Raw genomic sequence first — 13,716 nt, 5'->3', positions numbered from 1 at the left:
ATTAACAACTATATTCTATCATCAAACTTTGACTTTCCATTTTTAAAAATGAGGAAATTGAAAAAAGAAATATATTTTATTATAAACTCTTTTGATTAAATTTATGAAGTCAATTGTATCGAGAAAATTTTAATGAAACACGTTATTCAATTTGATAATTTAGATAGTGATAAATAAATTAATTAAGTTAAATTTTTTATAATATGTATAATTCACCGTACGATAATATAATTTATGTTAACCTAATAAATTTTAAAAATATTTAAAAGTTGCAACTCAAATTAAAAAATTAAAAATTAAAATACCTTAAACTAAACAAATTATTATTTTTTAAATAGGATAAAAACATTTTTTTTATTATTATTTAAATAAATTAATCATTATTTTTGGTTCAAAACTAACTGTAAATAATTTATTTTAGATTTGGTAAAGTTTAAAATAGTATTAAAATATTTAAAAGTCTAAAAATATTTTTGAGATAGAATATAAAAATTTATGATTTTTTATTATTATTTTAGTGAATTATTTATGCATACACAAATATGAGATATTAAAGTATTTATAATAAAATTAGTTGCAATTAATACTTACATTTAATCACTGAATATTTATTTATTTATTAAAAAAATATTAATTTACTGAAAAAATTATTTAAATTGCTTACAAAATATTATCCAAATAATTATTTATTTAAGAAAGTAGTTGTTTACTTAAAAATTATTCTAATCTCTATCTCTTTTATTATTTTGATGCTGATTTTTGAAAAAAAAAAAAAAAAATCAAAATTATGCAGAAAACCGCATGGTTGACTAGCTAAGAATTGATCATTCATTGAATTAGCGGAATGATTTGCAGGGGTGCTTAATCTGGATGAATGCAAAATTTTGATTTCTGTGGTGGTGGTGATCGGTGAATCTTGGTTGGTTTTCGGAATCATCTAGACTCTCTTCAACTGCTCGTCATTTCATGAGCTTTTATTGGTAGTGAATCGCGGTTTTTTCTCTTCAGAGCTCAACTCTGATTTGTGCTGGCTTCTTCCTTTCGGTTTAGGAGGATTGGGGGTGGTCATGTTCAGTTCAAGTTGAGGCCGATTGGAATTCGACACTGTGTGTATTTCGTTTAGCTTTCAAGTGTTTTATGGTGAATTTGATGATGATGAAGATGTTCGGTGAATTTTTTAGTTTTTTTTTCGTAACTTCTGTTTGTTTTCTACAGAGAAATTGAGGAGGTGTTCGTGGAAGGTGATCGGAGTTAGACGTAACTGTATTGGGTCGGTTCAGAGGAGTTTGATTGAACTCATTTAAGGTAGTTGAGAAGATGCTTGATCTTGCCCTGTTCTTATTCGATTTAATTAGTTCACGCTTTCTTTACTTTCGATTTAATTTATGTCTGAGATTGGGGCATGGTTCTTTAATGGCGAAACTGCATCTTTCGCTGTTGGAGGATTAATGTTGATGCAAAGAGTGGAAGTAGACCTAATAGGCGAAGTTCCCTTTTCGATGTTTTTTCTTCTTTTGCCTGTTCTTCCTTTGCGTTAAGGTGGAATTAGTTTGATCGTGGGCGCTGGTTTGAATCTTGAGAAGGTTATCTCCCTTGGATGATCTGTTCTTCTTTTTTTCAGATTGAATTTGTTTGGACTACTATCAAATGAGCATGTCATAATGAACGGAATCGTGGGCTTGTTGGTCAATGGATTCTCCCGACAAGACATTAACAGATATACTTGGTAACTGGAAGTCGTGGATCCCTTGGAGATCTGAATCAGCTAATGTATCGAGGGCTTTTTGGATGCCTGATCAGAGCTGCCGGGTATGCTACGATTGTGACGCGCAATTTACCCTTATCAACCGTAGACACCATTGCCGGCTTTGTGGACGAGTATTTTGTGCTAAGTGTACTGCAAACTCAATACTTGCCCCATCAGGAAATCCAAGGACTCCTCGTGAAGACCGGGAGAGAATTCGTGTTTGTAACTATTGCTTTAAGCAATGGAATCAGGGCATAGCTGCTCCAGATCATGATATCAGGGTGATGATCCAGGATACCTGCAGTTCATCATCAGCAGCAAGTTTGTCCAGTACTAGATCTAGCGGCACTGCTGACAGCAATTGGACTACTCTTGCTTCTGTGCCCTACTCAGTTGAGACCAACCAACAAGCTCAAGACCATTCTGGTCTCAGCCCACAACATTCACCTGTTATCTTAACAGACAGAGATCAACAGGGTGAATCGACTTCGGGGAGGAGCGCTGACATTCTTTCCAGCATAGATATACCACAAAATCATTCCATGAACAGGTTTTGCCTCTAATGTTTGCATTTAGTTTGGTTCTTACTTGGCCTCTAGAATCCCTGTGTTATTTTGATTATTCCAACCACCTCTATTATAGGGCCTCCGCTATTTTATATTGATTTAACCTCAAGGATCAACCTTAATGGTATAAACCTTGGAGTTGATCATCTGACCATAGTTCTGAAATAGACAAGAGCCACACATTTTGAAATATGATTTTACCTGTGTAGTTGTTGCCAGTAGTTGGAGCTTCTAGCAAGAAGGCATAGAGTGAAACAACTTTTGTGGTTATTTTACTTAATGTGGCTTGTGGTTTCTTTGTTATCAGGAGCGCTGGCAAGGATGATTATGGTGGTGTATACAAGTCAGACACTGAAGCAAGGCCTTCTCCTCTAGTCACAAATTACTTTGGTCAAGCTGAATCTGAAGATATTGACAATGAGCATGGACCACATAATGAGCAGCTTGATGGAGAAATCAGTGACGCCAGGAGTTTAAGTAGCTCTCCCTTGGGGGAAAGTTTTTACTCACATGGTCTGGAAGGAATTCCAGATCTCGACCAAAAGGAAGACACAAGTTTTATTTACGGAGAAGATCAAGGGGATTCCTCTTTAGACTTAACGGATGATGCCCAGTATGAACCTGTTGATTTTGAAAACAATGGGCTTCTCTGGCTCCCACCTGAACCTGAAGATGAAGAAGATGAGATGGAAACATTCTATGATGATGAAGATGGGGGACATGTTGCAGGTGAATGGGGATATTTTCGGGACTCTAGCAATTTTGGGAATGGAGAATATCGTAATAGGGATAGTTCATGTGAGGAGCACAACAATGTCATGAAGAATGTTGTCGATGGACATTTTAGGGCTTTAGTAGCTCAACTGATGCAGGTGGAGAACCTTCCTTTGGGTGAGATCAGTGATAAAGAGAGTTGGCTGGAGATAATTACTTCCGTCTCCTGGGAAGCTGCCACACTACTAAAGCCAGATATGAGTAGAGGCGGTGAGATGGACCCAGGCGGATATGTGAAAGTCAAATGTATAGCTTCGGGATTTCGCCGCAGTAGGTAATTTTTATGGTGTATATATAGCTTTTCATCTGTCCAAAAACTGTCTTATTTCACTCATGTCACCTAACCCTGTGCGTGTGGCTTTTCATAACAAAAATTGTCCTATTTTATTTTGTGACGCTTAATTACACAATTCTTTCTATTTGACTGCTTTTTCTTGACTGATGAAACTTGATTCTTCTCATGGCATCATGAAATTATCTTTCCTTCGTTACCAGTTCTGCTAGTTTTCTATGTGAGAAGATTCTGCATCTTTCTATTATAGCCCACAAGTTATTTATAATCATTTTCCTGAGCTAGAGGGAAAGCCTATTGTAAAAATGGTTCTTGGATCTTCGGTTTACGTTTCCCTTAAGAGAGCTGGTAAAATGAGTAATTTGTAAATTGACTTCTCTGTACTCCCTCTTATTGTTCTTAAACCTTACGTATCATTATTTTTCCTCCTAAGTTTGACTGTGTTGAGAGTTAGCCACTTCAAAGTTGTGGACAGAATAGTGACATATGTGGGTATTAAAAATTGAAGCGAAGTGACAATGATCAATAACCACCAGACAGTCACTTTTCAGGATATGTTTGTCATTCATTATTTAACCTGCCCCATATCAATGATTGTCTTTTAGTTATTAGTACTTGTCATATTTGTTGTTCATTCTTTAAAAACCATATCTGCCACTACTTCATTTAGAACTCAACAATCATGTTAACTTTTACCACATGTTACAATGGTAAATTGTACAGGGACTTATTAAATATACTTTTGATTTCAAAAGTTAGTACTTCTAGTTCTTCAAACCTTCTTACAATGAGTTCAATTACTTTTCTTTTAGTTCGGTGGTAAAAGGGGTGGTTTGCAAGAAAAATGTGGCTCATCGGAGAATGACCTCAAAGATAGAGAAATCTCGCTTGCTGATTCTTGGAGGTGCACTTGAATACCAAAGGGTTTCCAATCACTTATCGAGTTTAGATACACTTTTGCAGCAGGTTGTAACTTCTTAGTTCAGTCTGTAGTCATTAATGACAAATTGTCAGTGCTTGTATATAATTTGTACTACACATTCATTCATTTGTTTATTTTCCCCTCACGTCTTGTGCTAATTTGATTTAAACCTTTATAGGAAATTGACCATTTGAAGATGGCAGTTGCAAAAATAGATGCACACTGCCCTGATGTTCTTTTAGTTGAAAAATCAGTATCAAGATATGCACAAGAGTACCTACTTGCAAAAGATATATCGCTTGTTCTCAATATCAAGAGACCACTTTTGGAGCGTATAGCCCGCTGCACAGGTGCACAGATAGTTCCTTCGATTGATCAACTGTCATCACCAAAGTTGGGATATTGTGAGTCATTTCATGTAGAAAGGTTCACAGAAGATCTGAGCTCTTCTGGACAGGGAGGGAAAAGATCGGTGAAGACATTGATGTTTTTTGAAGGTTGCCCAAAGCCATTGGGTTGTACTGTAAGTTCTTGATATACCTATCACCAAATTTGGGCGTATTATCTTTTCTACTGAAAATAATGTGTAAAAGCATGCACGTCTTTGTGGACATGAAAAGTAATGTACCAAGAATTTCTAGAAATAAGAGGGGGGAGCTTCGGCATGGCAGAAATAAGTGTTTCATTTTTTCAGTGGTCCACTGGATGAGTTTCTTAATGTGGTTGTTGGTTGGTGTGTCGTCTTGCAGAATAGAGGTGCGATTACAGACCGTTGGTTCAAGTACTAACTTTTTGTATGTCTATTTCTTTAGATTTTGCTTAGAGGGGCCAACGAGGACGAGTTGAAGAAGGCAAAGCGAGTTGTTCAGTATGGAGTTTTTGCTGCTTATCATTTAGCCTTGGAAACATCATTTCTTGCTGATGAAAGAGCCTCTCTACCAGAACTTCCCTTGAACTCCCCAATTACTGTTGCAATTCCCTTGAAATCGTCTGTTATTGAGAGATCCATATCAATGGTGCCTGATTTCTGTCTTCCTTCTTACCCAGGGCAGCAACCTAGCGTACCTATTGACGAGTCACAAAGATCTAAGAGTTTACCTATCTCAGATCTAATCTTATCAAGCAATAGCACTGTACCTTTTGTAGGAAACAGCCCTATTTCTCAGCTCTCACGGCCAACTTCATCTGCGGCAAATTCAGCAGCCATTTTCTCTTCTGATCCCATTTCATGGACTACTAATTCAGAGTCTTATGGTGATGAGTCTTCTCCATACCCTACTCCTAAGGAGAGAAATGCATTGGGTACCAGGGGAGAAATGGAAGAATCTTCTAATAGTGGTTATCAAAAGCATCAGGTACTAGGATCTGTTGAGTTGTTGGGGAACGACAAGTTTTCTATCGATGCTGAAGGTGATGATAGCTCAGTGGGATCTAGCCAGCCAATTGGCTCAGAGCCATTAAATGTGCAACAGAATAATCAAAACCATCAAGACTTTGGAACTTCTAAAGAGGAGCTGGGAACAGGAAAAGATAACTTCCCTTCAGCATCTTCTGACCATCAAAGTATTTTGGTCTCGTTATCATCAAGGTGCATACTGAAAGGAAATGTCAGTGAGAGGTCACATCTCTTTAGAATCAAATACTATGGGACTTTCGATAAACCTTTAGGTCGATTCTTAAGGGACTATTTATTAAATCAGGTGAGTGGTCTTACTTTAATGTACATCAGATTTCTCTCTATCGAAAACTTAAAAATCCATAATGAAAATGACAATTTCTCATGCCTTTTCAGACTTATCGATGTGATTCTTGCAACATGCCAGCCGAAGCACATGTGGATTGTTATACTCATAGACAGGGCACCCTCACAATATCTGTTAAAAAGTTACCAGACCTTGTCTTGCCAGGTGAAAGGGAAGGGAAGATTTGGATGTGGCACAGATGCCTGCGATGCCCACGAAAAAATGGTTTTCCCCCAGCTACTCGAAGAGTAGTGATGTCAGATGCTGCATGGGGACTCTCATTTGGAAAGTTCTTAGAGCTCAGTTTTTCTAACCACGTTGCTGCTAGCAGAGTGGCAAGCTGTGGCCACTCTTTACATAGAGACTGCCTTCGTTTTTACGGGTAATCATTTTTGGCATATCAGCAAGTATTTTAGTTTAAAAAAATTTACAAAACCAGTAATATTCATATACAAAAAACACCTGGCAATACAAAATTGAACTAATCTGTGTCTCACTTTCATCTCTGCACCTCCAGGAGTTATTAAAAAGAGAGAAACCATAGTCTTAAAGTTATCAAAGCATAGTATTTCTTGCATGAAAGTGGTCATCTTCATAATATTATTGTTTTTTTTTTTTTTTTTTTTTTTTGATAAGATCATCTCATATTAATTATAATTGAAATCCATAAATAGTTTTATGTAGGTCATTCTTTATAATATATGTAATTTTATATATTGGTTTTTGGTCTCCTAAGCATATTCATTTTTTACCATACAATTTGAGTGCTGAAGTTGGTTCCTTTATTATTCTTGGTGTTAGTTGTTTGTGCCCTTCTTTTTTCACTTGATTCAGAAACTTTTTATAAATTTTAGGGTTTAGGGCCTACTTTTTGATCCACAAATCATTGGAATTTATAGGAAACAGAAAGATATTCATTAAAAAAGGACAAACAAAACAACCTAAAGGCCATGGAACGAGGTGTTTCATGCCTCTGGAGAGGATCAAACAGTAGGCCTCCAATCCAATTTGAGGCTGCCAAACCATATAACGTCACCAAAATAATCAAAATTTACTTAATTTTTACTTGACATCACCAAACAGTAGGCCTCCCATCCAATTTGAGGATGTCAGCTACTCCACTTTTTTCACCTCATTTCGATGTTATGTAAGATAATTGCATCTTCTGGAAGCTGAGGTGCCACTTCTTATTGCATTTCATCGTGAGGAGTTCTCTTTCTTGTCTTATTTTTTTCAACTTATGTTGATATCAAACTAGTCAAAGTGGAAAAGATACCTTCTCTAATTACTTGTGCATCTTCTTTTTCAACCTTTGGCCAGAATTTAGAACTTACCTTCTCTCATTGCTTCACTTGTGCAGATATGGGAGAATGACTGCTTGCTTTCGCTATGCTTCAATAAATGTGCATTCTGTATACCTTCCGCCATCAAAACTTGATTTCAACTATGAGAAGCAGGAGTGGATACAAAAAGAAAAGGATGAGGTGGAATAACTTTTGGATTTGAGATGTTTATGATGTAATTTTTGTTGCACATGGATGATCTAATTCTCTGATCATAGCAGGTGGTGAACAAGGCTGAGCTTTTATTTTCAGAAGTGTTGAATACTCTTCGTCAGATTGCAGAAAAAATATCTGGTGTAGGGACCATTACTAGCATGAGAAAAATGGAACTAAGGCGCCAGATTGCTGGGTTGGAGGCTATGTTACAGAAAGAGAAGGCCAAATTTGAGGTGAATGTCGAAACTAGACGTCTCTTTGAACATCTTACCACGCATCCTAAATTTGTACGGAAATTCAATTTGGTTACACCGTGCTTTTCAGTTAAATCTCTTTAGGGGATGAATTTGTCAGAGCTTATCTTTTTATACTTGACTGACAAAGCGTTTTTCTTTCAACTCCTCAATCGGTTTAGTAATTGGGAATAAGGATGAACCGAAGTGGTTGAACTCGTCTCATACTGTTTTACTGTATGGTGCATATGCCTTTTTTTGACCATTTTGATGGCTCATTTGCATTATCTGCTTGTATCTTAGGAGTTGGGAATTAGGATGGACCAAAGTGGTTGGGCTCTTCTTGTTCCGTATTATTGTCTTGTGCATATAACACATGCATTACAAAATTTGACTTGTCCTCAGATTACATTTAAAAAAAAGAAAAGAAAAAGAAGTAATATCTTGACAGTGATTTTATGCATACATGTATTCTTCTCGGTGATATTACCAAACTCATGTTCATAAAGAACTTTTCTTGTGTCTTAAGCACCACAATTGATTCTTAAATTTACAAGTAAAGCAACTTTTTTTTTTTACTTTTAGATAGTTCATGCATACAATATCTAATTTCTTGCTTCTGCTACTTGTGGTTAAGGAATCACTCCATAAAACTATGAATGGGGAAGGAAAACAGGGCCAGGTTACTGTAGACATTCTTGAGATCAACTATCTGCGTAGGAAGTTACTCGTCCAAGCTTACGTATGGGATCAGCACTTGATCCATGCTGCCAGTTTAGACAACGGTAGCTCTAATGGCAGCTTTTTTGCGGAATCTGAAGAGAGGCTTTCTGAAATTAGCAGCACCGGAAAATCAGTAGAAGACCTTAAATCTTCTCGTCTCGTCTATCAACAGTGTAATGGAGGCCAAAGTAAAGGAGAAGAATTTGTTTCCAGCCTGGCTCAACCTGACATTCAAATCAAAGAAGTTGGAGATTCAGATTCACAAAAAGGAGAGGATTTATGCAGCACAAGCATTAATGCTCCATCTGAACCCGTAGAATCAAGTGCAAATGTTCATACTGTTCAGGCTGATGGGCAGATTTCTAGGCTGGTAACTTTATCAGATACACTCGAGGCGGCATGGACAGATGAAAATGGTTCAGTAGTTGGAATAACGAAAGATAACTCTCATATTCTATCCAATTCAACTGTATCAGATTCATCAGGCATCGATGATACTTTACGGAATGATCGTTCTGAAGATCGGAATGTGGACAGGTTTACCCATTCTGTTTCTCAGTCGCTTCCTTCAAAGGCACTTGATGATACAGAGGACTTTGCTAGTCAGTTAGAGACGGCATCCTCAAACTTCTATTATTTATTTAATGAGAATTTTCTAGCTACTGGTCAGAAACTTGAAGCACTAGCAAAACACAATCCTGTCTTTCTGTCTTCATTCTGGGAGCTAGAGTTTCAAGGTGGAGCTAAGCTGTTCTTGCCCCTTGGTGTAAATGAAACTGTTGTTCCAGTCTTTGATGATGAACCCTCAAGTATCATTGCTTACGCCTTAATGTCACCAGAATATCACTCCCAGCTGATTGATGAGCCAGAAAAACCAAGAGATTGTGGCGATTCGTTGCCTTCCTCATCTTTCACAGAATCATTTTTGCAGTCCTCTGATGACTTCTCCTTCGATACTTCTAAAATTTCGGGGCCTTCGGATGATAGTTTTTCAACCATCTCTGGATCTCGTACCTCACTTGGCTTGGATCCACTCTTATACCCAAAGTCCCTTAATCCCAGAATCGTTTTCGAAGACTATGGCCCTCATGGTGGAGTAAAATATTCTGTTACCTGTTACTATGCAAAACGTTTTGAAGCTTTGAGGAGGATTTGTTGTTCAGAACTCGACTTCGTAAAGTCTCTTAGTCGTTGTAAGAAGTGGGGAGCCCAAGGTGGTAAGAGTAATGTTTTCTTTGCCAAAACTTGGGACGATCGATTTATTATTAAGCAAGTCACCAAGACAGAACTGGAGTCATTTATCAAATTTGCACCTGAATATTTCAAGTATTTATCTGAATCAGTTAGTATGAGAAGTCCTACATGCCTAGCAAAGATTCTTGGAATATATCAGGTACTTCTAATCCTTGGGCTTTAAGATGTCATTGTGTTATAAAATTGTAGCTATGTTTATATAGTTTTCCAGTTCTTGAGAAAAACGCGCTCTTCAAAGATAGATTAGTATTAGTCTGTTATAAATGACTAATTCGTCGTTCGACAGCTACATGGAGGAGATGATAAAATGCAAAATTTAACTCTTCGATAAGAACTTCAATTATAATATTGTGGTTTACTTATGATAATTGAGAGGTTATCTTGTCTGAAATTTTCTCTTTGTTGTTGGTTTCATGGTGGAAGGTTACGGCAAAGCATCTTAAAGGAGGGAAAGAATCAAAGATGGACGTTTTGGTTATGGAGAATCTTCTGTTTAGAAGGAATGTTAGGCGGCTTTATGATCTAAAAGGATCTTCAAGATCACGCTATAATGCTGATTCAACTGGGAAAAACAAGGTTCTGTTGGACCTTAACTTGATTGAAACAATGCGAACGTCTCCAATTTTCGTCGGAAACAAAGCGAAACGATTGTTAGAGAGAGCTGTCTGGAATGATACTTCATTTCTTGCTGTAAGTTCACAAATATGCTTTTCTGTAAACGCTCATTTGACACGTTCTCACACATTGCTTAACCTGCGGTGTGGCGATGCAGTCGATCGGTGTAATGGACTACTCGCTGCTGGTTGGGGTGGACGAGGAGAAACACGAACTGGTTATGGGGATCATTGATTTCATGAGACAGTATACATGGGACAAACACCTTGAGACTTGGGTGAAGGCCACAGGCATTCTTGGTGGGGCAAACTCGTCTCCAACTGTGATCTCCCCCAAGGAGTACAAGAAGAGGTTCAGGAAAGCCATGACAACCTACTTCCCGATGGTCCCGGACCAGTGGCTTCCGCAGTCTATCATTCCGAGCCACTCTCAGTCTGATTTAGGCAACGAGAACTCGCAGGATGGCAAATCGGATGCTGCGTCTGTTGCCTCGTAGATATCTATGTGAGTGAATTTCTTTATGTTCATTATCTTGTTGGGTAATAATCGATTCTTTTATGTACATTCTTTTTGGTCCGTGAAGATAATTTGTTAGGAGGTGTTGTGAAAGAAGGCTGCTGCTAAAGCCATCAAGGAAGGAGGTATGATATTAGTTCACCTCTTGATTCAGATCTTTGTATAAAGTAGGTTAGTGTTATTATAGCTAGATTTACAGTGAAAATCCTCTGTTCCACCAAAATACATTACCTCCATTTGTTGTACTTTACAAGGCAAGTTACCTCAATGAAACCAAATTTTGAATCATACTTGTATGTGTTGAAGTATGGAAGAGTATCATCCCAATGCTTAGCAGTTCAAGAATTGGACTCAAAACCTATGGAAGCTATACAATTTTGGGCTTGAATTCATCCCCATGAGGAAATTAATGCAAGAACAACAATGGAATTTGGGCAGTGAATTTGATTTATGTGATTCGGATATATAGAAGAGAGTACATTTACTCAAAGCTACTAAAATTAAAACAACTTATGTCTGTATACATTCAACATACGAAATACGTACCCTTGACATCTGAGTATGATTCGAAAGAGTTGGACCATAATTAGATTAGTAGTACGAGTTGAAGCCATTCACGTTCAATACACCTTTTTCAGCATGGCATCCACCACCACCACCTTTTCCTCGATGAATCCAATTTTGTTTTAGTAGGAGATCAAGAATCTCGCTCTCTCTAAGTGTGGTCAAAAGAGGAAACAAAAAGAAAAACACATCAATCAAACGATTTACAGAAAATTCTTTAGATACGTTTAGGTTTAGAATAGTGATTCATTTACCTATGATGGTTGCCTTTTTCAAGATGGTTTTGGAGCAAGCGAGGACCCTCATCGTATCCTTCGCAGACGATCTCCCCATTTTCGTCTGTGTAGCAAATCACTCCCTCCGATTGATCCTCGAAAATCTGTTCGTTTTTCATCAAACTTGATAATCAAATACTAACCCGAACTATTCTAAAAAGATCAAATGATCCATAAAGTCATAGTCATCCCATCACTATACCACATTGATTCGGTAATAATAATAATAAAAAAAAAAGACAATAACGAACCGAACGAAATCAATAGCTTGGATCATATATCAACCAATTAGTTACTTCAATAAAGCGGATTGGTTTTAAAGATGATGAGGAATCAAAAGAAGAATATATGAAAGAAGAATGTGGGAAAAGCAAAGAGAGAGAAAATAAAAGGAGAAGAAGTTGACCTTGTTGTTAATGGAACATCTGATCTGCAGTGGGAGAGATTTCTTGAGAGGAAACTTTGAAGGTTTGAGCATCCGAATTCTGCTTGAAGGCCTAACTGAGACTGAAAGTCCAGATTTCAGAAGACAGAAATTGAGAGAAGAACAAGAACAAGAAGTAGTGAATGCCATAAGAAAAAGAAGAAGAAGAAGAAGAATATGAAACCTTGATTCAACTAATCTTTATATTTAATGTTTTCCTAAGTTTTATACCCAACGAAGTATAGGTTAAAAATATTCCAATTATTGGAGATTGGTTATGTCTCATCATGGGGCATTATTGAAATATATATATATATATATATATATAATATTGTAATGTGAGGGCCCATGTGATGTGGCTTATCTTCAACCGGTTGCTGCCGGTGAATCCAATATCTCCACTATGTCTTTATACAAAGTTCTCTCCCTCTCTCTTTCTGGTAATTGGCTGGGAGGTCTTTTCAAAGTTAGTGGTGTAATTTCCTTTTTTGCTGTTTGTTTTCTTTCTTTTTAAATTTTATGTTTTTCGTACTTCTCGATAACATGGTAATAGCTCAGTAGTATCCCTTTTCTTAAGGGGCTTGTTCGGTTAGAGTCCTCTTTGTAAGAGAATAGCAGTCCATTATTTTATGGCTTTGAGAAGCTCCTAATAACCGTGCCCTAAAATCGTCATTTCACGTCCTCCTTTTTCTTATTATCAACATGGAATGTTTCTTCAATCTGATCCTAAAACCTTTTCTATTCCAATGACCATTTCAACGGTTTTCAACGGTTTTCTAATCACTACGTGTAAAGATGTAAAGCTATGAGTAGAGTGTGGAGCAAGTGAGCATAGTGCTCATTGGTGGTGATGCTGTGGAATATTCTGATATTCTGTCTCCCCAAAAGGAAACAGTTCCTTGAAATAGATGGAAGAAAATGGCATATTTGGGAATAGTTTTGGGCAATAAGGAGCCCACATCTGTCATTCATCCATCAAGTGAGTTTCGTTCCATGTCAGGTTGTTATATACAACCGCTTTGTTTAACACCTAAATCTATCCTATCGCTAGCTGATATTGTCTTCTTTGGACCTTTACTCTCGAACTTTCCCTTAAGGCACTCTCGAACTTCCCCTTAAGGCACTCTCGAATTTCCCCTTAAGGCACTCTACTCTCGAACTTCCCCTTAAGGCACTCTCGAGCTTCCCCTTAAGGCACTCTCGAGCTTCCCCTTAAGGCACTCACGAGCTTCCCCTTAAAGCACTCTCAGTTTCCCCTTAAGGCACTCTCGGGCTTCCCCTTACTTAAGGCACTCTCGGGCTTCCCCTTAAGACACTCTCGGGCTTCTCCTCAAGGCACTCTCGGGCTTCTCCTTAAGGCACTCTCAGGCTTCCCCATAAGTTTCTAAAACGTATCTGCTAGGGAGAAGTTTCCACTCTTATAAAGAATGTTTCGTTCCCCTCTCCAACCGATGTGGGATCTCACACAGTGATTTCAATTATCCAACTCCCGTAGAGCAAAAAATCTCATTGGATGGTTCATTCTGTTTTTAAATTTTCCTGGCCACCTAACCTAACAGATATTTTTCAT

At 37.5% G+C, this 13,716-nt stretch overlaps 2 protein-coding genes across 3 annotated transcripts; one reads left to right on the top strand and one right to left on the bottom strand.

Moving 5' to 3' along the window:
- The first annotated feature begins 747 nt into the window (after window positions 1-747).
- Window positions 748-11,171, top strand: LOC111778259 (1-phosphatidylinositol-3-phosphate 5-kinase FAB1B). 2 transcript variants are annotated; one of them, XM_023657969.2, is made up of 14 exons: window positions 748-919; window positions 1,009-1,106; window positions 1,216-1,305; window positions 1,622-2,297; window positions 2,621-3,361; window positions 4,192-4,345; window positions 4,480-4,824; window positions 5,114-6,001; window positions 6,094-6,425; window positions 7,404-7,527; window positions 7,608-7,775; window positions 8,413-9,891; window positions 10,176-10,442; window positions 10,525-11,171. In XM_023657969.2, the coding sequence occupies exons 4-14, from the start codon at window positions 1,690-1,692 to the stop codon at window positions 10,861-10,863; spliced, it is 5,445 nt and encodes a 1,814-aa protein (XP_023513737.2). In that variant the 5' UTR covers window positions 748-919; window positions 1,009-1,106; window positions 1,216-1,305; window positions 1,622-1,689; the 3' UTR covers window positions 10,864-11,171. The 2 variants fall into 2 exon arrangements, with proteins under 2 accessions (XP_023513737.2, XP_086975480.1); XM_087119354.1 differs by having other exon boundaries at window positions 748-1,106; window positions 10,525-10,871; window positions 10,951-11,171.
- Window positions 11,172-11,303: 132 nt separating this feature from the next.
- Window positions 11,304-12,324, bottom strand: LOC111778260 (uncharacterized). Its single transcript, XM_023657970.2, has 3 exons — window positions 12,129-12,324; window positions 11,702-11,826; window positions 11,304-11,598 (listed from the first exon to the last, which is right to left on the bottom strand). Exons 1-3 carry the CDS (start codon window positions 12,294-12,296, stop codon window positions 11,475-11,477), a joined length of 417 nt encoding a protein of 138 aa, XP_023513738.2. The 5' UTR covers window positions 12,297-12,324; the 3' UTR covers window positions 11,304-11,474.
- Window positions 12,325-13,716: the final 1,392 nt, after the last annotated feature.

The sequence above is a fragment of the Cucurbita pepo genome, chromosome 17 (assembly GCF_057944985.1).
Source record: "Cucurbita pepo subsp. pepo isolate OVF chromosome 17, ASM5794498v1, whole genome shotgun sequence".
Lineage (NCBI taxonomy): Eukaryota > Viridiplantae > Streptophyta > Magnoliopsida > Cucurbitales > Cucurbitaceae > Cucurbita > Cucurbita pepo.
The sequence above is the reverse complement of the archived record's forward strand: the minus strand, read 5'-3'. Positions and strand labels throughout refer to the sequence as shown.

Excerpts from the sequence above, each read along its gene's own strand:
- LOC111778260 (XM_023657970.2), bottom strand. The coding sequence starts at position 12,296 with ATGGCATTCACTACTTCTTGTTCTTGTTCTTCTCTCAATTTCTGTCTT. Across the intron at positions 11,827-12,128 it reads GATGTTCCATTAACAACAAG|ATTTTCGAGGATCAATCGGA; the intron begins GTCAACTTCTTC and ends AAAAACGAACAG. Across the intron at positions 11,599-11,701 it reads GAAAAAGGCAACCATCATAG|AGAGAGCGAGATTCTTGATC; the intron begins GTAAATGAATCA and ends GACCACACTTAG.
- LOC111778259 (XM_023657969.2), top strand. The coding sequence starts at position 1,690 with ATGGATTCTCCCGACAAGACATTAACAGATATACTTGGTAACTGGAAG. Across the intron at positions 4,346-4,479 it reads TAGATACACTTTTGCAGCAG|GAAATTGACCATTTGAAGAT; the intron begins GTTGTAACTTCT and ends AAACCTTTATAG. Across the intron at positions 6,002-6,093 it reads GGGACTATTTATTAAATCAG|ACTTATCGATGTGATTCTTG; the intron begins GTGAGTGGTCTT and ends ATGCCTTTTCAG.